General features: G+C 42.4%; 1 protein-coding gene across 5 annotated transcripts in view; it reads right to left on the bottom strand.

Annotated features, from left to right (window-relative positions):
• Positions 1-24,297, bottom strand: part of RUNX2 (RUNX family transcription factor 2) — a 222,708-nt gene that overhangs the window by 93,592 nt on the left and 104,819 nt on the right. For 3 of the 5 annotated variants that reach the window (XM_034060738.1, XM_034060741.1, XM_034060739.1), the window contains 2 exons: positions 13,789-13,962; positions 4,154-4,315 (listed from right to left, as the gene is read on the bottom strand). In XM_034060738.1, the coding sequence (XP_033916629.1) occupies positions 4,154-4,315; positions 13,789-13,962 (336 nt within the window). The remainder of the gene's footprint in view (positions 1-4,153; positions 4,316-13,788; positions 13,963-24,297) is intronic. The other 2 variants (XM_034060740.1, XM_034060742.1) reach the window with 1 other exon arrangement.

The raw sequence follows: 24,297 nt of genomic DNA, 5'->3' as shown, positions 1-24,297 counted from the left end.
CCAGCACTGAACATGCACATGTTACACCTGCAGGGGAGGTACTCCAGCACCTTAAGACCTTGACCTCACAGGAGTCTCTCCAAGGTGAAACAAAAGCAAGTGACTAATATTTAGGCAGAGCGGTGAGGAGGTCCAGGAAGTGTAGGGGATGAAGTTGTCCTCCCACCTCCCTTCTCAGAATTCTCAACAAAATCAAATGCAAGCCCAAACCCTGCAGTCACAGAGCAGGCAGAGGTCAAGGCAAGGCAAACCACAGCAGGGTTAAATCAGGACTGACGTGTAGAAAGGCAGTGATATAGACATGTTTATGGGACAGCTAAATCATCTCTTAAATCACCTCACCAAAGGCAGACTATCAGGTGAGATGTGCCTGTACCTGAACTACTCACCTAGGCTTGCTTTAGAGCCTGTGGAGGCAAACAGGCTCTTTCAAGGCACTGCCAGGGACCAGTCCAGCTCATGTGCTGACTGGTCACGTCCTACAAACACCAGTTTGTCCCCATTGACACAAAAGGGACCTGAGGGTCACAGTCTCTGGTATAGATGTCTACCCTAGGGACATCTATACCTCATTTACCTGCTGCAGAACACCCCTCTTGTGACTGAAGGAACAACCCGACCTGTACTCCCTGCTCTGAACACCTTGCATGTGCTGAGGACTTGCTGGATCAGTCCCAAAGCTTTATGTAAAAATGTGATGTGTATTTATATGAATCATATACATTAATTACATAATAGACACTCATGCTCCCCATCCCACATGAACTTTGGTTATGCATAGGACACAAAGGCTGAGTGCATTCACTATGAATCATGCAATAAGACTATGTCCCTCAGGCAAACTCTCTTTAAAATGACCATGTTCTTATATTCCCATGGTTTCCATTACAGTATTATTTAATTAAGAATATTAATCTGCTAGGCCACCAACTTTCACTGTCTTCTGGGGAAGTCTGAGCAGACAGATATTAATAAAATATGGGGAATCCTGCTCTTTTTAGGACTGAGTTGGTGCAATAATGCAACTAAACTGCATGGCCTTGTGAGCTTAGTTTTTATTTATTCTTGATACGAACAGGAGACTTATGCACCAGAGGGATCGCTGGTTCAAAAGTTCCACGAGTGATGCCAGATAAACTTCTATTTATTTTTGCTTTGCTTTTCAGCTACTGCTGTTGAATACTGCCCAAATATGTGTGACACATCATTAATTAGCTACATGGCATTGCAGATACAGCACTGATCCCCATCTAGAGAATAACAGATGAATACTTGGAAGTTTGACAGCCATGACACTCATTTGCACGTGCCTGCAGCATGCATGCAAACATTTCAGTTGTGCAAAGAAATCAGTCTAGACACTGACATGACCAGTTCAGCCACATTACACTAGCCTGCCTGAATAACTCCTCAGGGTTGCAGCCTGCTGCCCTTTTCCCCTCTCCCATGGGACAGGGAACTGCTGTGTCAGTCCCCTGCCACCTCCTGTCCTACAGCCCTAAACCTCTTCTGATGCTGAGCCTTATCTGGGATTGAAACACAGGCAACCTTTCCTCCAAGAAATGTACCCATCCCAGGAGAGGGAGGAAAAACATGGGATGGATGTGTTTCTGGTCATGGGAGTACTATCAAAAATAGCTCTCAAGGGCTGTCACTAGCCATACAACCAGGAATCACTCTTTTGAAGGACAGAAGGCTTTATTACATGGTACATTTCAGTATCTGGGTGAATACAACTTAAGCTGTTGTCTAAGCAGAGCCATTGAGGCCTGTGGAAATCTGGGTGATACGAATTGTGGCAGGTAGGAAGTCCTGTGCCTCTAGGTGTGACATCCAAGGCCTAAGGGGTAGTTTTACCCATTTTTCCTCCTGCATGATGTTAAGCAACAGGCAGTAAATATGGCATTCATTAAAATTACCTTGTATACTTTTAACAGCCTTGATAACCAGATTTCTGCCACTGTATTGGAAAGCATAGCTTGCTTTTATTCAAGGCCTTGTAAAACTCTTAATTTTTCCCTCATGCAGTGGAAGTGCCCAAGGTTTTCTAACATTTTAGTGTTTCTTAGCAGTAATTTCCACCCCTCATCTAAGCTTTGTTATCCCCTGAAAGATGTATCAAGTAACTGAGTGGAATTTGCATTTCTCCCCATGTAAGGGATAAACTGGTTGCTGTAAGGGGCAGCTTTAAACTTACATTTCTCTCTCTAACTCAAAGGAGTTTAGATCCTGCCCTCCCTCCCTGGGAGACTGCTGGGTAGAAATCCTTGAGATGAACCGCAGCGCTTGCAGCTGGGGCTGCAACATGCTTCCTTACAGCCTGAGCATCAGCACTCATCCTCCTTCCAAAAATGCTGCTCTGCATTTCTGAACATCAGCAAACACTGCAGACAAACTCTGGCACTTGTGGAAGATCAAAGTCCCCCTGTTCAATCTTGAATCTAACTGGAAGCAAGATCCCCACGCTGATAAAAGGTAAGAGCACTGCAGAGGCTTCAGCCAAGCCCCAGAAAGAGAAAGGGCAAGAAGCGTAAAGGCAACCAACTTTACAGTACAGCAGAAAAGTTCAGTCCTCGGCCACATAATGTACACAGCCAGGTCTTTTAGTCATTCTGCCTGTGCCCACATGCCAGGCACTCACGTCTGAATACACAGACAAGCAAGGGCTGCAGGGCAAGCATGCTGTGGTACATCTGCTGAGGTCCCAGCCGAGCCTCTCCTGCAGGTATTGCTAGGGGCACAATTGCAAAAATAACCATTCGACAACACAGACCATCAGGAGGCTCTGACTCAAAGGGAACCTGTTTCAGTCCAAACAAAGCATTTCCTCAGCATCAAGCCAATCGAGTTTTTTGAACCAAGTCAGCGTATTGCACAGAGAGCCAGCAGGAACCTGCTGCACCAACCTCAAACCCCCAGCCCACATGGAGATGCCAAACCTCATCTTGGCATCTCTGAGAAGGCAGGGTGCGCTAGGACTGCAGAGGTTTTTCCAGATGTTTGTCTGAGAAACAAAGCTTCCCTCTTCCAAGATCAAAGCAATTGAGGAGTCTACACTAATCAAATCCTACAGGCCTCCTGGCTGAAATTCAGCTTGTCAGTGATGCAGCTCAGCGGAGGGATCAACATTTCCAGTGCTATAAGTTTGGTGGAATGGGAAAACATGAAAGCAAGAAATTCACCTGGCTGCGAGTCAAACAGGTGTATGGCAGCAGCATCCAAGATTATAATAGTATCTTGCAAACATGCAAAAATAGATGTAATAAGACTGATTCTTTGGTTTTCATTAATGAATCATAAAGACTTTCTTTACATTACACATGTTTTTTTGGCATACGCTGCTAATATTTCCACACTTGCAAGGTTGGAGCTTTAATACTGAGCCTCCCTCCCCTAAGGTTCCTCATTTTTGGCATGATATACAAGGTGACTGTGTGCCATGACAGACTCTATCTTACTTTGGGGCAATCAGATTACTTCACAAAGATGGTTTTATCACTGAGACCATTAGAGATGAATTGCACAGTATGTAAATGTACATTGGTTTGGTAAAAAAAAAAGTCTCAGTTCTCACTTCTGTCTTGTCTATGTTCCTAAATGTATTTCCTCTCTCCTGCATCATTCCAAAGCACAGTTTGTCCAATCTCTACACTTAAGTGACTCAGCTAGTTTTTGATAGGTATCTTAAGTACACATCGACTATGGAAACAGGCTTTCTTGTGCTACTGGACTGAAATGCGGGAGAAGGCACCTTAGCCTTAACTATTGAAATAAAGGCACCTCTCTGTCAGGATGCATAAAGTCACACACACTACAAACGTAGAACACCAAAAAATAGAGAATATCACAACTACTTTAAAACAATCAAGTAAACATCTTCTTACTGGGGAAAAAAAAAGAGAATGCATTCATAGAATCAGGTTCACAACTTAAAAATAGCTCGATCTGAAACGAATCTAGAGACATTCAAATGATACATGTTCAGAGCAACACAGAAAAAAAGGGATTCTGACCCCCACCCACCATGCAGTAACCCTGTTAACACCAACTGAGCTGTGCTCTTTTTATTAAGGTTTGTCTGAAGCCATGAAGGAAATCTCTGTCAGTCCTATTCCAATCTGCATTATTGTTCTAGGCAAAATACGGTCTTTACCTGAGAGGCGTCTGGGCACATCGGTAATGGCTGGAAGTCCTGTGCCTCGAGTGGAGGACAGGGGAGTTGTGGAATGAATGGATGGTGAAGTCATCTGGCTCAAGTAGGATGGGTAAGACTGGTCATAGGACCATGGCGGGGATGACTGCGCCTGCCTGGGGTCTAGGAAATAAAAAAAATGAAAAATAAAAAATTAAAAATTAAAAAAGGAGATTTTCTTTTAAAAAAATAAGAAAAAAAATAGGGTATCAACAGCCTAATTGACAGGTGGGATGACTGAACATACACACAGTGCTACGTAGTGCTGTAAGGAATGAGAATGCAATGAAACACGACCTGCTCCTCTAGGACTCAACCTTTCCAGCCTTGTTCTGTGCTTTTCCTTGCCCATAACAATTTTTTTTTTGGGAAATGAATGAAGCAGTGATCAGAGTTTAAAAGAATATAGGAGCTGTGCTGCAAATTCCTGTTGTCTCTCATCTAGGTCTAGCAGTGTGTTACACCAGTCCTTAAGGATTTGGACCGATAAGCAGACAGGAAGTATGAGACCCAGGTCTGAGAGCTTAGGAAGTGGGACTTCAGAGGTTGGGAGACTCTACAGTCAGCACTTGGCAAGCCTGCCAAGTAGTTATCCAGTTCAAACATTACACAGTAGTGTTTTCAGTTCTGAAAATACTACCCAATAAGGAAAATGTCATTAATCTTATCAGCATCCATCCAAAAATGTCACATTTGGATGTTGGCCCAATTACCTACAGTCACCTCAATTACAACAATATAAAACCAAATGGTTTGGGATAACTATCGGAAATTAATGATGCCTTTTGATGTATTCGCTACAGCTCACTATAAGGAAATTATTTTAAGGATAAATGCAGATTATTTTTTACTGAAGCACTGATGGATTTCAAGAAGTGAGAGGGAGGGAGACCTAGTTTTACTCATTGGTGTTTGGACTTATAAACCATTTTCTCAGTTAATATCTGCTGATAAAGATACCACTGAATGCCTCATAAATTATTATTTTTATTTCTTTACATCGATAAAATCAAAGCACTTTCAACCCCAAAGTTTGTTTTGGGCACTGCATGATAAACAGAAAACTATCTCTGAAGTGGCTCACAGAAATTGTAGCACATCCCTTCAAATCCTCCCCAATATTTTCAGTGAAGCACATCAGGTCCACTCAGTTTGGAAAACCTGTTATACCAAAGCACTGTGCTAAGGCCCTGCTTTGCAGACAGCAATGTGATAGCCACATGGCATAAGCAAAGGCAGTTTTTCAGGAAATTCAACTTAATTTTTTCTTTTTTTAACTCCTTTCCCTGCTTTTCCACACAGCAAAACCTTGTCATTTCAGCTATTCCTTGTTTATTTTTTCTGTTCAGACATGATTTGTTTGAAGAGATGTCTGGAAAGCAGATACTTCCTTGAAGCAAAATAACTATATAGATATAAAAAAACCTTCAACTTTCCAATTTAATTTTAAGAGGATTTTCCTGGAGTTTGCCATTTATATTGGAGCTGAGTAATATAAATGGTTAACATAAACTCTTCAGAAATCTGAAGGACACTTGATCATTAAATGTAATGAACTTCTTTGTTTTAACAATTTCAAGGCTAGGGTTGTATAGATTGGCACAGGTTCAAATCTGACTGACTGCTTGTTGTTATATCTGATATCGACATATTTCCCTGCTTCATTCCACTACTATAATTCACCGTGCAGTCAATGGTAAATGATCTTCAACTGGGAACGGAAAGCCTAGGCTTGCTGGGAAAACAATCTTAAAATTAATGATGTGTCAGAAGCACAATCTCAAATCCAAGCTGCTTCAAACTGCAAGAGCTTTTCAATCTCTGCTTCTGAATCTAAAACAGAGTCCCTTAAAGTTTTGGTTTTAGGTCAGCTCCAGTGCTGGAAGGAAATTATGTAGCAGGTAAAGGCTGGGGGAAAAATAATCTCAGCAGAGGATGTTTTTACAGGAGTTTGGTCTAAGGTGATGAAAACTGCCTTCTAGAGGTTCATGCCACTTCTGGTAGCACAATCCTCATGGCAAGAGCTTGAGTGTCTGTGGCACCCTCATCACTATGAACAGCCATGCTAGACTTGTTTGTACATGTAACATCCTTAATTCAACAACTGTGAATACCTGTGCGGACACAAGAAGGATGAATGGCAAAAAGTGGTCTTTCAAAGGCTTTCATGGTCTTTCAGAAGAGTATCTCTCAGAGCAGTGTCAGAGGCAGAATATGGGGCCGGATGGACAATCAGGTGACCCCAGAACATACCACATATTCTTATGACATCTACCTTAAATTTATACATGGCTTCTATAGCTCATTCCAACCTACCTTAAATTTATACATGGCTTCTATAGCTCATTCCAACCTCAGAGCCCCAACAGTACATTTCTTTTTCAGATATATATATTTGATTTCAGTTCTCTGTGAGACCAATACAGTGAGATTTTAAACTGTAAAGTGTTTTAGAGAAAAAAGAAAAAAGAGAATGGACTGATAGTGAAGGCACTGTGCTGTGACTTGACTGTTTCTGGCTCTGAAGCAGATCTCCTATTGGACTTGGGTAACTTACCCTACCTCCATGTCACACAATTTCTACCTAAATTTAAGGTCAATAATTATATATTGCATATTTAATTGATGATTTTTTTTGTTAAGGTGCAGGGACTCTCTTGAGTACCTCACTCACTAAATGGGGCAACTATCTTGGCTGGAAGCTTCCAACCCAGATATTCAGCTGCGATCTTCAGCCCCTCTGAAACAACCAGAGTGTGAGCAACTTAGCCCCAGGGAAATAAGATCATGTTTTCTCATGGAATAGGAAATAATATAGAGGAAAATTCTCACCCAAATGAAACACCGGATGATGCATCAGAACTCAGTGACTGAAGAGAAGATCACACTACCCCAGGCTGGAGGGTTACTGAGATTCCACCACACCAAGGCATGGCTGAAGTCATGGTTGGGGCAGGGTGGGGAATTTTGGCCTGGGGCTGACTGGCTTCAAGAGTTATCTCTGCCCCATTAGGAAACCAGAAAGTGAAGATACAAGTTTCATCAGACCCTAGAGTAAATGCCCTAAAGCCAAACTCTGCTGACTGATAGTGGCCAAGGTTTGCATGGACATGAGGGAAGAGAGCAGCGAAACGTGCTCACCTTGCCAAGCCAAAGTTGATCACTAGCCTACAGGGTAAAGGTCTCCGCTCAGCAGTGATGTGCAATCCCCAGAGTAAAATGTCTTGAGGCAGAGCCTAAAGCTGCTCCATCTTGTCCCTGAAGGCAGACATGCAGCTGGGTCCCAGGTGGCACCTTTTGGTCCCACCGACAGATGTTCCTTGCAATGCTGCCGGAGCAGACTTCGGCTGCTGAGGCCCAACCAGCCCATCTCTTTGAGTCCTGCATGTCACCAAACCAAACCTCCTGGGGAAAAGGAAGGTGCTGGGGGTATCACAGGAAAGTTCCAAATGCCAGAACAGCACTTCCAGGGCAGATCCATAAAGACACTTCTGAAGGAAACACGACAATGTCCTTAGGAAGGTCACCTCCAACTCACTTGGGCATGGAAGGGTTGTAGTGACTATTTAGCATGTGCCAGAGAGGAAGAACCCATGAGCAGACCTGTAGGAAGTTCTCCTTGGCCTCCTACACCAGAGACCAGCTTCCGCATGCATGTCCACCAAGTCCCTGGAGGGCAGGGGCTGTGCACCACCACCCACACCACCACGTGTTCTGCAGGCACAGCACATCTTTCTAATTGCGAAAAGCCCAGGGCAGATGAGAAACCTTAAAGCTCTGAAGCAAAGCAAATGTGTATTCCTCCCTAAAGGAATCCCTCCAAAACAATGGAAAATGATAATATAAATATACAGCAAACAACCTGGGAGAAAGCCCCCTATCCTCCCATACAGCAGCCATGGGGAAGGGCTAGCAGAGCATTTAACAGCAGCTAAAGGAGGTAGAGAGCCACTTTGAGTTGGCATTTGCACTTGAAACTTTTGGAGAGATTCCTAAGAGCAGTCCTCCTTTTGTAAACATTTCTGTTATGCCTGTGTGGGTGTGAAGAGAAGTGCGGCTTTCAGCATATTTGTTCACAACAGGGCATATCATGTGTATGCTGAGAGAGCCTGCACACAGCTCAGCTGAAACAAGTCAGTGGGGTGAGGTCTACACTAATGCATGCACAGCTCAGTCCTGTTTCAGCTTCCAGGTAAACTTTGCTGAAGCAGGAAATACTGAGTATTGCAAGGTGTTACTGCCACATTTATAGTCAGTGGGAGACAGACACGGTTTGACCCTTGTGGTCTGGGACTGACTGCATCAATGTACAACAGACAAGTGGTTTTAAAAATCACTCTAAGATTGGATGCACTGTTATGAAACTAAAAACAAAAAAAGAGAAAACAAAAAAAGCCCCAGTGACAGTTCTACCATCAGTGACATTGGCTCTACAGCAACATGCCTTCCTTCAATGCAAATGTTCTGAGTGTCAATGAAGAGAATAAAAAAAACATAAATAGCCCTGAAGAATGAGTTTTTCCACTACTTTAGTATTGGATTATGAAGCAAACAGATTTACTATAAGAACATAAATCAATTTCCCATTTCCCAAGCTGTGGGAAGATCAGAGCATGATCACAGGCCCACAGCTCCTCGGCTGTAACACCCCAACATCACATGCATGCACACACTCTGCAAAACCACTCATTTAAATTGAGCCATCAGCTCTAGCACTGGCTGCTGCTGCTGCTTGCATTAGCATTACTGCAGTACTGAAAAACAAGCTGTCTGGAGTTATCCTCTGTAAACACTTGAAGCAAGTATCCTCACTTCTGATGTTAACAAAGCCACAATGTCCTTCTGCAGGAGCATCCAACTATTGCTGTAACATCCCCCAACCCCCAGCAAAACAACAACAACAAAATGCAGCTTTTCCTTAGACTATTTCTTATGCATCTTTAAAAGCCCAGGGCTTGATCTGAATTGCCCAGTTCAATCCATGAAGACAAATCCAATGGAGCTACATGGAGCCAATGTACAGAAGCATAATTGAGATCAGATTCAGATTATGCCTACGGCTTGATCTGAATTGCCCAGTTCAGTCCATGAAGACAAATCCAATGTAGATACACCCCAATGTACAGAAGCATAATTGAGATCAGATTCAGATTAAGCCTAGGGCTTGATCTGAATTGCCCAGTCCAATCCATGAAGACAAATCCAATGGAGCTACATGGAGCCAATGTACAGAAGCATAACTGAGACCAGATTTTGGCCTGACGAACCTCCTCCCACCTCCTTAACGGTCACATTTCTAAATGACAGACAGAAAACAAACTACTGAACAAGTCATGCCAGTAGGGCAACTAAATTGTAAAGGACGAGGAAAAACTAAATTTAAAAGAATATTTTAATAGGAGAGACACATGCTTTACCAAAAGGAGGCTCACAATGGCAACTCGCCAGTTGCCTGAAGGATGCAATCAATTTACATAAAATACTGCAGACTGCAGCCACCCCTGTGTTCATGGCAGCAGGAATCGCAAATTCACCACTTCATCTGATGAACCTCGTAGCTTTTATTCCACGTTACTGTGAGCTGAAGGCACGATTTACCCTATAAGCTCATTACTTGGGCTAATTCTGAATTATCTGCTCCAAGCAACCATGTACTTTTTCTGACGTGCTCTCAGATGGTTATACACCAGCTACAAATCCATGTGTGCTTCAGAGTGCTGCTGGTCCCAGGTAAAACACAGTCAACCCCTGGCAGGGCACCTGCACACTGCTGGTCTAATCAGAAGTACACAGTTCTGTTTCAAATCTGTCCTGCAGGTCATGGCCTTGGAGGACAGATGGGTCCCCTCACTAACATCCAGGTAATCCAGCTCTGAAGCCTTTCAATCTGCTTCCTATAACCCTAAAATGATGAGCGTAACATCCCTGAACTGATGGGGAGAGAAGGAGGAAAAGGAAAAAGCCCAACATTTAACATGACCTGCTTCTGAGTGTTGTTATTTCAGTGATGAAAGTCACAGGTTGCCTATAGATCAGATGGTGTCACAGTGGTGATGGAGCATGAAACCACACTTAACTCCCACTTTGTAGTCCCTGCAGCCCAGCTGCCGGGGTCCTCGTGCCATGGCTTTTCCTGGCTGATAGAAGCTAACCCTCAGTGTTTGTTTTAGAAAAACAACAGTTTTCCTTACTTTATACTGCAACACTGATGCAACAGCTCAGTGTCTGAACAGGAATGTAATCTGATACACAAGCAAGTTGTGCGAGTGTTGGTAGGGAAAGGGGAGAAAAATAAAACAGGCAAATGTACCAGTATCTAAATGTGAACAGACAGGATTCCTGATTTATGGGCAGCAAGCAGGGTTCAAATTGAATCTGCATTGCCTCAGCAAAGGCATCTGCTTATTGGACGATTTGTTTTTTAATCACCCTTCAATGTTGCTTTTGCAGAATCCTAGTTAAAATGCCATGTTGAATGAGAGCAACTGTGTGCCTTACATGGCCACAGCCCGGTCCTGTGACTTGCTGTGATTTGTACAACCTGTACTCTGATACTCTAGGAAAATAAACACAACCTAGACACAGAAAAGAAATATAAGAGTGACCCCCGAAGTGCTGAGTTCTTTCAGACTCAGGTGTGGGCCAGCCAGCATTTAAATATTATTTCTGTTTAATCATGCAATAACTATGCAAGACCTCAAGTGGAACGAAACAAAAACAGTTTATGTGCTTACTAGCAATTATATGTTGTAGGAAACCAGTATTTACTGTTAAAGTTATTAGGAATTAATTATTTTCCCTAAATTACTAGGTAAAAAGATTAAGAAACAAAGATATTTCTAAAGGAATGCTTGCTTAATTCCTATAAAGGTGATTAAAAAAATCTTGTTTTTCAGACAAGGGTCTATTCTCCTTTTAGTACATACCCAAGCCACACCAGCACAGTGATCATGTTAAGAAGGCAGTGGTATTCCCACTGCATAATGCACCACAACAAGGAAACTGGTGGAGGTGGACAGCCCAAACAACTCACTCCCTACCATCACACAGGGCGGATGTTTAGCAATTCTTCATGGTCACTTAACACTCCATCAAAGAGGTTTCTTGTCTGTGGCATCAACTTTGTCTCTTGTTGGCATGGTTTGTGTGGCAATGAGCATCCATTAATTCCAGAAAAACTCGGAGGGACTGTCCGCAAAAAGTATCCCAGCACTTTGGTGGAACATCAAAGCATGTTGAGCTTTACAGATTACAATCAACGTCCTGAAGAGCACCAAAAAGCCTTGTGGGGAAGCCAGCACAATTCACAGAGCTTGCACTGATGTAACATGCCACACTAATCACCTTATTAAATGGAAGGGCTACCAGAAAGCTAAGAGTAGCCTTTGAGGGCTGGGTGTTAGCCTGTTCTAAATTGAGGAGGAGACAAGGGTGGGGAATAACATGGCAAATACTGTTTTTTAGACCACTTCTGCACTGCAAGCTTTAATAAGAAAATGAGTTCTCACAGCTTTTGGGTAATGAAAGCAATTTGGGACTCTAAAGTATCCCATGACCATGAGTATACCCATCAAGAGAAGCACATAATTTACAATAGACGGAAAAGTCAGCCTGCCTTCCTCGGTTCAGCTCCCTTCTCTCTGCTCAACCAGCAACGCATCTTCCATGTCTTGATGAAGTGGCACTTTGAACTCTCAAGTTTGAAGAGAAGACAGCAAATGCCACACAGCTTTCTTTTCAGTCAGGCTTATTTAAAACTCATCTGAAGTTTTCACCTCCCGGATCTGTAAATGCTGCTGCTGATTCATAATGAGGCAGAGAAGTACCCTATTAATCAAACCCAGCAGAACATTTTCTACAGGAGGCATTTATGTGAATGAGAGCAGCATATGAGGTTACACTTAGCAAGGAAGAAAATTACAAGGGGATCTCAGTTCTCGTGCTTCAGGGCATAAACTGATCATCAGATGGGGTCAGAAAGAATTTCACCCTCCTTCATTCCTAGATATTGTGTTGCACAATAGGTAAACTATGGAAGCACAAGGAAGAAGGGGGAAAAAAAAGCTGATTATATCCCTGGATTTCCCCCCTGCTTTCTCAGGAACTGTGTCAACAAACATCACCAGACAGAAGACAATAGGTTAGAAAAAGTACTGGGCTTTAGTCTGACAATTCTTACCCAGAAAATGATATGCACAAGAGCCCTGACTTCAGATGTCCAATGAACAGAACACGAAGCTCAGCCAAAAAACCTGCTCCGGGAAGCTGGTGGGCAGCAAGTAGCATGCAATTGGTACTATAGACATATTTAATGTGTTACAAATATTTTACGCTGGCTAAAGGTAGACTTCTAGATCTGGGAGATCTTTGCCATAGCTCATGGGAACAATTTTTTCTTTTCAGTTCTCCGAATGCTTTGGGTTCAAATTAACCCACCTACTTCTCTGTCTTACTGCAAATTAATAAACCAGTTGAACTTTAAAAAAAGAAGAAAAAGAAAGAAGAAGAAAGCCGCAACACTTTGTTAAAACCGCTAAGTTTCAGCTGGTATCATGTCAAAACCACTTGAAACATGAAACCAGAAGTCTTCCTGGGTTGACTCAAAGACTATGTCTATACCAGGAGTCCTTTACCAGTAAAGGAATACTGGTATTGGCAAAGGACTCCATGTGCAGGCACAACTACAGCAGCAAAACTGAGTTTTAAGTAACTCTAGTAAATTGAGCCAAGGGTTTTATTGACAGACTGGCATCTAGGTGAAGTTCTCCAACAGTTCTAGCAAGTGAATTGGTCAGGGGCAACACCTCTTCACATCCTGCATAGACACAAATAAGTCAGCAAGTATGTAGAAATGGCCAAAATTAGGTAGAGATCGCTTTGAAAAAATTATCCAGCTTTGAATTTAGAAAAAAAAAATAGGCAAAATCAGTTTATTTTTTTAGGCTTCACGGTTTTGTTGCAAACTTCTGGCATAGCCGCAGTTAAACATCGTCTTTCAGTCTTGTAATCTGTGACACATGATACTTTATGATTCCTCTCAGCACAATGAAATGTCTCTCAGCATGCAATCATAAATGTTGCATGCAACCCTCACAAGCAAACTTTGGAGATTTCTCCATAACCTAGCTCATTTATTGTAACAGTGATCAGCACTGGTGCTAGAAGTAAACCACCACGTAAGAAGATTGTGTTATTATTCCAATAGAAGGACCATTAAATGCTGGCTGCTTCCCTCAACATGAGTGCAAAATAAAAAGGCTGAATAAAAACCTTCATTCGATTATATGCTAATATGTACTACTGCACACATGGAGTAGAAGACAGAGCAAAGTGGCAGTTAGCTAGAATTCCACCAGATTTCTCCTCAATTTATCCAGATTGACTACTTTTGTTTATTTTGATTAATGGCAAAAAGATATTTTAAAGAAAGACATTTTCAGCTTCAAACACTATAGAAAAAATCCACTTCCCACCTAGCTTTGCTTGGAACACATCTCTCACTCTAACAGCCTCTTTTACTACAGTTGAGACACAAATATCCATAAGCAATTACTACTGTTTCCTGAGCAAGTCAAACCTATGGTTCTGTCTCTTACCTGTAATCTGACTCTGTCCTTGTGGATTAAAAGGACTTGGTGCAGAGTTCAGAGAGGGCCGTGGGCTCTGGGTCGGGACCCCTACTCTCATACTGGGATGAGGAATGCGCCCTAAATCACTGAGGCGTTCAGAGAACAAACTAGGTTTAGAGTCATCAAGCTTCTGTCTGTGCCCTGGAAATAGCAAATCATAAAATAAAAGCGTTAATAACAAGATTTAGTAATTTAACACACCCCCAAAAACCCCAAAGTGGCTTTTAAGGACCTGTTATTAGATTTAATGGACTTATAGGTATCTCATCTACCCCCAGTAACACAGTGACATTAGTGGGAGGAATTAGTGTTGGGTCATGGCTGTGCTGGTGAAAGCCTTATTGATCACAGCTGTATCCATAAAGAACTGTAACATGTTGCAATCTGGATCAGAATAAGCACTTATTAGGACACCCACACAAGTTCTTTTTTTTGTCTTTTTTTTGCTGCCTTAACTACACTAGGTAGTTAAAGAGGCAAACTTTCCCAAAAGCATGCCACATAAGTAAGGGCGAGTTATCAGCTGGGACAGTTATTCCATGCTTGGTTTATATGTTATGGATTTTTTCGCTATGGAAATGCAAGCTTTTGTTCTCCCCTTATATTTCTTCTTGTTAACTCTGTCACAGTTAGTCATTAGCTTTCATTCCTCTACAAAATAAACAGTCACTGTCATTTGAGAAGAGCAGTAATGCAAGGAAAATCATCAAAGCTGCTTGCCAAGACTGGGTGCTGCATTCCCTTGCTTGGTCAACCTTCCTCAGTGCTCCTACTTCTCTCTCGCAAAACAGGATAACTGCCCTCATGTCTTATGGCCACACTGGGAATGCTCGGTTGTGGGTGCTCAGTTGCCAACATGTAAAGGGGAAAAACGGCCAAAGCAACAGGATGTCCCAAGTGGTACTGTTCATATCACCACTGAGATGTTGCAAGGGTAAAGGCTTTTCTCTGCTGTATTTTTGTTCCTGGGTTTAATTTCTTTCCAAAGTAGAGAATGCTTCTGGCCCAATGACACCTTGGAATGTGAGGCACAGAAGATGTTATTTCTATCATTCAACATGGAGAAACAGGCATGCATAAAGATTAAGGTGAGGACTAATTTTACTTAACTTTAGCCATTCATAAATCAAGCATCTAGTCTAAACTCTTGTAATGTAGACTTCCTCTACAGTTAATGGAAAGAAATAGCTACTTCCAGAGGGCAATTAATCTAATTTCTCTCTTACACCAGTCTTAAAATGTGGTGATTCACCTTCTGAATTTGCTTTCCCTTCCTTCTCTGATCAGAGAGGGAACACACATGACTAGTTTAATTAGACACCCTCACCATTAGTCAACATTAGATGGAACGAATCTTACCCTAAGTTACCAACCAAGGTCACACAAAACCCCTCTGGCAAAGCTGAAACAGGGGCCCAAGCCCCTGATTGCAACCCAGAATCACATCTGCCCCATCCCTGTAGTGCTGGGGCACACCCATAAGCAATAACTGGGTTGGATATTTTTATGCTTTTAACAATAAGAAGGGTCTCTGGTAGGGTTTGAGCTTGAACCCTTCCTAATGATCCCCAGTGGCTTGAGATAATCCACATTGTCACTCAGCAGTATGAACACAGCCATCTGTCTGGAGGCTATGAGAGCTTAGCTTTGCAAAGCATGGTCAGATTGTCCCATAGGTCTTAGGGCCAGAGAATAATTTCTGGCACTGGTTAATATATTTTAAAAGCATAAATGAGGCCTGAATTGAGACTGAGTCTTGAGATTGAACCATAAGACTGCCACTTTTTTAAGAAATCTCTTTTTATGGTACCTCTCACCACAGTACAGAAGTACACAGATTCACATCATCCAACTGGGCCCATGGGGCTTACAGGACATGTAGGCAAAGTGATGTCAACACTAAACAGCTAAATCCAAACTGCATTCTGAGAAATCACAGTTCTAGATAGAGAAGTAAAGCACTTGGGATGGGAGATGAGAAGAAACTCAATGGAATTTAATTTTTGAGAAAATTCTCTGGCAATTTAAAAAACTTAATTTGCTGATGCATTATTTTGCACTTTGAAGTATTATTTTTCTCCCCCAGGATGACTCAGTCTAAAAGCACGGGGGTAGGCGGGAGCTTTCTCCTGAAGGAGAAGGTGCTGCTCTATGTTACAGCTCGCATGGGTGGCTACTTCTCCCTGCAGGAGGTATCAATCACTTTAAATCAGAAACGATTTTTGGTGGGCTTGTAAAAACTCCGTGAAGGCAGCTTAATTAACAGGATAACATCTAACCTGGTAGTCTTTAGCATTATCTTTTCAATCTATTTAAATTACAACTTGTACAAGCTGGGTGCAGCTAAATCTGAAGAAGCAACTTCACAAACACACGCAGTCAGTACTCTCTCGGGATTTTCTTTCTCCATCTTCTTTTCCTCCACAAATTTTATGTATTTGCTTTTCCTTTGCCACTCTTATTTTCCACTCTGTTTTGTAAAATATCTCCTTCCTCTCTCCTTTTCCTTTCTAGTAATTCCTAATCATATTTTGGCAAATTCAAGAGGGCTCAAAATAAAGCAAACATGATTAGCCTATCTCTGGCCTCACACACCAGGGCTGACTTTATCTGGGAATGAAGCTACCCCCGGAGTGAATTTTATCTTCTGTTTATATTCATAGAGTGCCCTTTTTGCTAAAGAATCACTATCAAAATGATACACAAGCTATTTTTACTGGCTTCAGATAACTCAGTGAACACTTGTTATATAGGTCACCACTCCTGTACTAATCTGTGCGTGATAACCCCCAGCTTTGTTTTCATCACGCTCTGTCTGCCTCAGCATACCTTTGCTAGAAAAGAGTTTATATTTAATTTTGTGTATTATTATAATGAACAAGGTCTATCACAGAAAGTCCAAATTCAGCAAGGTAGCAGTGTACTTCAGTATAAGCAGGTGGAAAAAAAAAGAGGGAAAAAAAGAAAAGAAAAAGAGGGCAGAAAAAAAGAAGTAAGAAGAAAGATTCACACATCTGGTTGAATTTAAATGATCTGGAGATGTGTGGGTTTGGGTGTTGCCACCTCCCCGCCAAATAAAAACGTAGGGAAAGAACTATATGCACATCTGGAAGACCCCAAGCATCAATGGAACTGCAAGTCCCCAGAAACCAGCAAGGGGCCAAAGGCAGACTTGCCTTCCCTTTCTGGACACTTAAAATTTAGGGTTGTAACACAGAGTCATGTTGTGACAAAGAGATCCACAGAAAGAGGCACACTCCCCCAGTGAAATGTCCCAGTGAGATGAGATTACATTACAGCTTCACACGTTACGGGTTACTATGCATTCATATAAGCTAAGACGTGCTCACACTGAAAGTAAGCAGGAAACTCAGCAAAATGTTCATGTTCAGGAGGTGCTCACAAAACAATGTGGGCAACTTAAATGAATCTCTTGCCCTGATTCCTGTGCAGAAAAAGAAAAAAAAATCCTATTAAATACAGAGCAGCCATGAGGTATGGGCTGAAAACTCTCTAAAAGCGCCTTCCGAGTAGCACATAAGCAGCAGCAATGAAATATGTGATACATGTTTAAAACTCATTCCACAAGCTGCTTTTCATCTCTCATTGATATATGTGTCTGTTGACAGAGAAATTCCTGATCCCAGGGGAGTGCACTGAGAAAAGCTGTATCCTTGGTCTCCATCATGAGGCGTAATTTTATTTCAGGAAAAAAGATTAGGGTAGCAAGTGTGGATAGCTCAGGGAGAATCTGTGATCTGCTGCCGCAGTGAGTACATTAAAAAGCAATATAAAAACTATATCAAGAATAGAATAAAACACTGTTGCAGATATCCCAATCCCTACAACACTCATTTAGTGCTGGCTGCTCTGTTACAAATATGACTTTGTGGAATGAATTGGGCATGGAGAGAGACAAAATGATAACAGATATAGGAAGTCTTGGATGTGAAATGTATTCAGAAAGATTGAGGCTGTCCCAGAACTCACTGAATAAGGATGGGACCCAGTAGTCATTGGTATTGATCAGGTCACAGGCAAGGAGATGGAAAGAGAAAAATTAAGAATGAATAGACAGAAGCTATACAGGCTGTTCTGATTTTTTTGTGGTCATAGTACAAAATATGTTAGATATTAGAAATTTATTATTTGCTTTAAAATTACAAGCAATATTCTAGTCACTCACTGCTACTCAGCTATTTCTAGCCAAACACCAACCTGAGTCTAAAGTCTCTGCAGACATAAAACATTGCCATTAATCCACTCCAGTACCAGTTTTGGCCATTTTACATGAACCAAACCGGAAAATAGTACTGAGAAAGTGCAGTAAGGTCAGTGCAAATTGCAGCCATCCAGCCAGTGTCTGTGCTGCTGCTTCAGCCAGTCCATGACAGCCTCAGAACATGTTAAAATGGTCCATAGAAGTGAACATTCAATTATCACATCCTAGGCATGGCAGGAGATGTGAGAAGGCTTCATCTCCAGCTTAATCACTTCAGTTTAAACTAAACGAAGGAATGTCTCCCAGATCAAAGCAAAGCAATCTTGAGTGTGCGGGATGTGGTAACTAGAAAGGGACGTGAGCTCACCCCTCATCACTGAACTTCCACCGCTCCGCTGGAGAAGTCAAGATGTAAATCGGGCCATGGAAGAGGCTGACTTGCAGAATGTAAATGTGGTGTTGATGCTTAAAGATTTTTACCTCCTTTGGGGAGGAGGGGTGTGTGTTTTTATCTTTCAGCTTGTGGGTGTGGAACTGAAAACTAATCAGATTATGCTACACGTGGCCTTGCCAGATGCTGACACTCAGGGACTCCCTTTCTTTGTACCGTGTACACCACCCACCAGTTTTTGTGCGTGTGTGTTTTTTTCTGGTACCAAGGAGATCTGGTTACCAGACTTTCAACAGATGCTTTTATCACTCTCTAGTGGGTTAGCTATTTTCAGTCATCACCCAGTCCTATCTTTTTTGCTCTTGCCTTAACAACAAGAAGTATGATGGGAGTCAGGTGTCTCCATAGGAGAGCTGAGGGAAGGCAGAAAGGTATAAAAGTAAGAACGTGGGCTCTCATCTGCTGGTGACACATTTGCCAGGTCATCCCAAGCAGAATGGAGGGTGATGGCCCAACATGAAATACCACCATGGTTTCTATTTGCTGTATGTCCTGAGTGCACTTAGCATCAGTCACTCCATGAAGCATCCACTCCATGGAGTGACTACAGCTGGAAGGGGCAAACAAATAAATTCTTTGAACCTCGGGGCCAGTAACTGAGGCTGTCTATGGCTCTAGTTTCAGTGCTGCAATTGAAAAGAAGATAATGCTGCTGAAAAGGGACTTTCCCTCAGGGTAAGGGGTGGCAGAAAGAAGAATCACCTAGTTTACAAGCTTCTCTGTATGTATGGTAGGAGACACATCTCACACCACAAAACTGGTAGGTTACATGTCCTCTGAATTTCATTACAAATTCTCCTTAGATTCTGTTTGGATGTCTTCCTGCATTTCATCCCATTTGGTCCTGTGGATCTGATGTTAACTAGAAGTTACTGATATGGGCTTGACTGTGAATTTATCTGCAGCCTTGTGAAGCTGAAGTCAGGAAAGCCAAACGTACACCATAGTAAAAGAGCCGAGACCTGAATCTAAGGCTACTTAACAGCTGTTATGCAGGGACTCAATAATGCTAGACATTCATCATGAAGTAGAAATATTAATTGTTCTGTTACAAATTTCAGACAATACAACACTGCAGCAAGATGTCACTTCAAAGCAGTGTCAAACTACACACTGGAGGTAAAAATAAGAGAGCTGTATATCACCAAAAGCTGAGAAAATACACACCAGCTCTTAGCAAGGAAAAAAATAGTTGAAGCAAATCGTAAGGGTCCCTTTTGTGTCCCTTGTCTTGTGATAAACTGTCATCCCCAGGCTGGCTTCTCCCCACCTGGTCCTACCAAATGCACCCAATGCAAAGTTCATGAAGAAAAGCCCAAAATACAAAAGAGCCAAACAGTTTTTACCCAGGAAAAGGGAAGGCTTGGAACCCTTCCAGTCTCTTGGGTAAAGACACAATTATGAGAAGAAAAATATAATTCACCCAAGAGACATAATTACATAATTAGGCCATAGGCTGTGCATAGGAAAGGTTCATAGAACAAGGAGCTACATAGGTGCAGTAACTGCAGTTAATTCACTCAATGGAGAAAAAAAAAACAACATGTTCGTGTTTTAAATAGCTGAGGGCACAAGTTTGCATTAGACTGGAGAGCTTATTCTCCTAGCTGTACAGAGAGCCCTATTAGTGTGAACAGGAGTCACTCAGACTCAGGCAGAAAACAAGATCCTGTCTCTTTTTGTTCTTAAAAAAAAAAAAAAAGAAAAAGACTTGGTTTTCACTCAAAGCAGGTAAATCCTGTACCCGAAACTACTGTAGAGAAAAAGAAACAAATAAAGGCAGAGGAACATAAGATGTGGATGGGCTCATGTACAATGACTCTAATGGGGCCCATTGCCACTGAGCTTTTCCTCCCTGACCCCTGCTCTCCCAAAGGTCTGCAGATTACTGGTATGGCTCCAAAAGGGCCATATCCAGCTCTCAGGGGGACCAGTTATGCTACTGTCTTCCTGGGGTTGTGGCTTCAATACTGGGTGAGCAGAGGCAGGAGCAGGTTTGAACCTTAGTGCAGAAGTCAAGCTGTGGAGTATCTCTGGTGTTAATGGTCATCTTCCCACTGACTTACTGGGAGCAAAAGCAAATGTCAGCTCAGCTCATCCCACTGACAGCCTGCCCAGCATGGGACCAAGTCAGAGCTTCCAGCATGTCAAAGGGAGGAAGGGGCAGGAAAGGGTGAAGGGAAATGATCCCACGGATGTGTAACCTGTGTGTCTTCATGCTCATGGGAATGACTCTAACTTAACCATTGCAAAGCCTTTGAGCATAGGAAGTGCTGTCAATGCTTTTTGGAATTCAGCTGGGGTTTGTGGAAAGCATGCATCCAGCTGAAAGACAGACCCACAGGTCGGGGGTTTTCAGCAAATGTCAACAGCTGCAAAGAAGCCTCTCACTCCTGAAATTTCTCTATGTAGAGAGGCAAAAAATGCTTGCTCGAAGCAGGGCTGCTCCATAGGCAGAGAAGGGACTGATGGGGGGCATGTAGCTGGGGCTGAGCTGGCCAATAAGCCTGCACAGGGAAAGCTGTGTTAAAGCAACAAGCCCAGAAGATTTAATGAATGAAACCAGAATGGTGCTTTGAGAAAAAGGACAAGCAGAGCAGGAAAGGACTTGAATGGGGCTGCTTTAGCAGTGGTTCACTCCCACCCTTCAATCCACCCCAGCACTGCAGGATCCTGCCTCTCTGCACTGCGTTCTGCTCTGCCCCTCTGCTGTGGTACTGCCTCTGCTCATCAGTAAGTGAGCAAGGTCTCCCCTTGCTGTAGTGTTTTGCTTTTTCCTTTTCCTTTCATTTTGAAAAGCTTCTGAATTCTGACTTGGATCTTGAACTTTGTTCTGCAAAGCTGAGCAACATCCCCTATGAACACCAGCAGGAGCCAGCTGGGTTGAGGAGGGAGCAGGTGGGACCCCCTTACTCCACGATGCTCTGCCTCCACCTTTTCCACCCATCCTTCCTGAACATAAAGGAATCTCTGTGCATGTGTGCCAGGAAACCAGCTAAACATTGCTGGCATTGCCGCTCAGAGACATTAAAGACAACTCATATAAACAGAGGCTGTCACGCAAGTCTCAGTCCCTGCCTTAATTCCCTTTGCATGCTGGTATCTGTTATGCTCTCCCCCTTCTCCTCCTCCTCTATTTTAACAGAAGCAGGGAAGAGGGAGAGCGAGGGCTGCCCCACAAAAGTGCAAGAGCTCCTCTTTCTGACTTTATCATCATCATCCTAACCAAGCAATATCTTTGAGGATAAGGATCCCCCCCCCTCAAAGATAGCTATACTTTAAAGAGCTCACCAACTTTTGTTGCTTGTGCAGCGACGGGCAGTAAAGATCATAGCAAATGAAGGGGGTGAGGCTGGGGATGAGGGGAGAGAAAAAAGATTTTCTTGAACTGGTCTCCCTCCAGCTGGCAGGAGGGGATGGTTTTCTTAATGCTTGCGAAACCCGATCACTTGGTAAGAATGAAAATGGGGGCGATGTAAACACAGCCGTTAAACCAGATTTAAGGCACTCAGTTTAAATCTAGACTAAGAGCTCTCCGATGCTACACTGCTCTGCTCTCTAGATACCAAGAGGTGCATTTTCATTTCTGGTTTTGTTTTACACCCCCAAAACCAGGAGTGCATCGCAGGCTGAATGCTGCGGTTACAATGGGAATTCAGGCATGGAAGAAACAACAGTTGAGCAATAATAGATGGATGTGTGCATGTTTGCACTCTATCTTTCAACACACTGTTTTGCTGTGTTATAGGACTACCGTGTTTATATCCAGGCTGCAGGTTTTAAGCAGATTGTTTAAACTTGATTAAAGCCAGGTATTTCTAAAATGACCTTACTAATAAAATTCAGCTGGCTAAAGAAACCTGAAAATGTTACAAATAAAAAAGTGCCATTTCAATCTACACTGGCAGGGGTAATATGATATAAACTCCAAAAGAAAACAGTCTTTACAAGTTCGACTTGAAGGATTATCTTGTGTATCAGCACCCTCTGTGGCAGAGTAGCATTTATCCATGTATCCACCCATGTTAATGCTGTTGCACAATTTACTACAGCCGTGATAGACAGGTAATTGCTTTATCCACCCAAGTGTAATAAGTGGAGTCTACTATGTTAATCCTTGTATTCTTATTGTCTGCGAATGCCAAGGAAGGGAGACATGTACACTGAAAACCCTACCCTCTCCTTCCAAATCTACTGTAATTTACCCTCAGACCTGGTAAGGTGTTCTTACTGCATTCCACTCCCCTGCTCACAGCGCCAAGAATTTTGAGTAGTATCAAGTTATTGCTACACAAAGGGCACCTACACACTCAGGCTCATATCAAGGCAGAAGCCAGGATGCAGCAGTCTTTAGAAAACAAAACAAAACACCCTCAAACATCTTTTCCTATTCAGTAAATAAAACAGGCCAAGCATTAGTCATTCCTAGGCATAGCACAAAAAGTAATTAACCTGTCCTTCTAAAACTGGACATCCATCCAGCTTATGTGCAGGCTATCTGGTTGTTGAGAAATGTAATTTAGGTGCTGACCCATCAGCGTGTTCCCAGAAAAATCTGTAGGTTTTTTTATTTTCAATATCAAAACCAGGCATATCTTTTGAAAGGTTTACAGATTCCTGGCAGCCCCATGAGGTTAGGTTTGTGGCATCAAATTTGTAATGACAGTTTGATGGATGTCTCCCTTTCTTCCTCCTGAAAGGTACAAAGAACTGGTGGCTCCCTAAGTAAAAAATATGCTTAATACTGTCCTTTGCTCTTATTTATATACTCAAGTGTTCAAGAAAAGTCTTGTGCTGCTGGCAGTAAGTGGGGGTTTTGGGGCATCTTTAATGTTGCAGAAGGAACCCAACCTTCTCTGTAATCAGAGTGCTTGCAGAAGCACCTACACAATGTGTAAATTTTGATGATGTAGAGCCTTAAGCTGCACATAAATTATGCAGCTGGGCTTAAGAGAAGGGATGTTGGCCTAAAGATCCTGCCAACAACCTAGAGGTGAGTCTCTGTTTTTATCCTTTGCTATACTCCACCTCTATCTGCAAATGCCAGTGGAGACATTTCTGTTCAGGTGGAAGCTGGGATGAATTAACCTCTGCTTTCATGTCTTTGACAAAAAGAAAGTGTCATCTAAAGGCTAAAACACAGCCATAGCAGATGCATGGATTGAAGTTCAGTGTCACAAGGTTGCCTAATGACTATCATTAATGATACTGAATTATAAGGTATTTCATACATCTTTGGCAAATTAATGTTTATTATTTAATATTCGGATGATGCAATAGAAAGCATGATCATAAAACCTTTAGATGATTTCCAGCAGTGTGACGTCCTCCAGACTTTGGTTAGAGGGGTCAGAATTCATAATGATCTCAGAAAATTGGAGGAATGATACTTGATATGTCATTAATAAAATGGCATGCAGTAGAAGTGCATGGTACTACACTTCAGAGCAAGAAACATCAAATGCTCGAATGCACCCCAAGAACAAGCCTATTAGCCAGCAGCACTGCAGAGGCAGATCTGAGGGTAACAGGGAGCTGCAAGCTGAATATGAGTTAATAATGAGATTCTGTTGTTTTGAAAAATGAAACAAAGTTAAGAAGTAAATGCATTCCTGGGAAAGGTTAGTGGTTATGTTGCATAGAAGACAGAGACAGGAACTATGACAGCCAGCTCAGACATGGTGAGACATCAGCTGGACTGTTTTATCCATTTTTGGGACACCACTCGCTAAGAAAGATACAGACAAATGAGAAAGAATCCAGAGAAGAGCAACAGGAGTGATAAGAGATTCAGAAAGCATGA

The sequence above is a fragment of the Melopsittacus undulatus genome, chromosome 3 (genome assembly GCF_012275295.1).
Source record: "Melopsittacus undulatus isolate bMelUnd1 chromosome 3, bMelUnd1.mat.Z, whole genome shotgun sequence".
NCBI lineage: Eukaryota > Metazoa > Chordata > Aves > Psittaciformes > Psittaculidae > Melopsittacus > Melopsittacus undulatus.
Note: the sequence above shows the minus strand (reverse complement) of the source record. Positions and strands in the feature narration are given on the sequence as shown.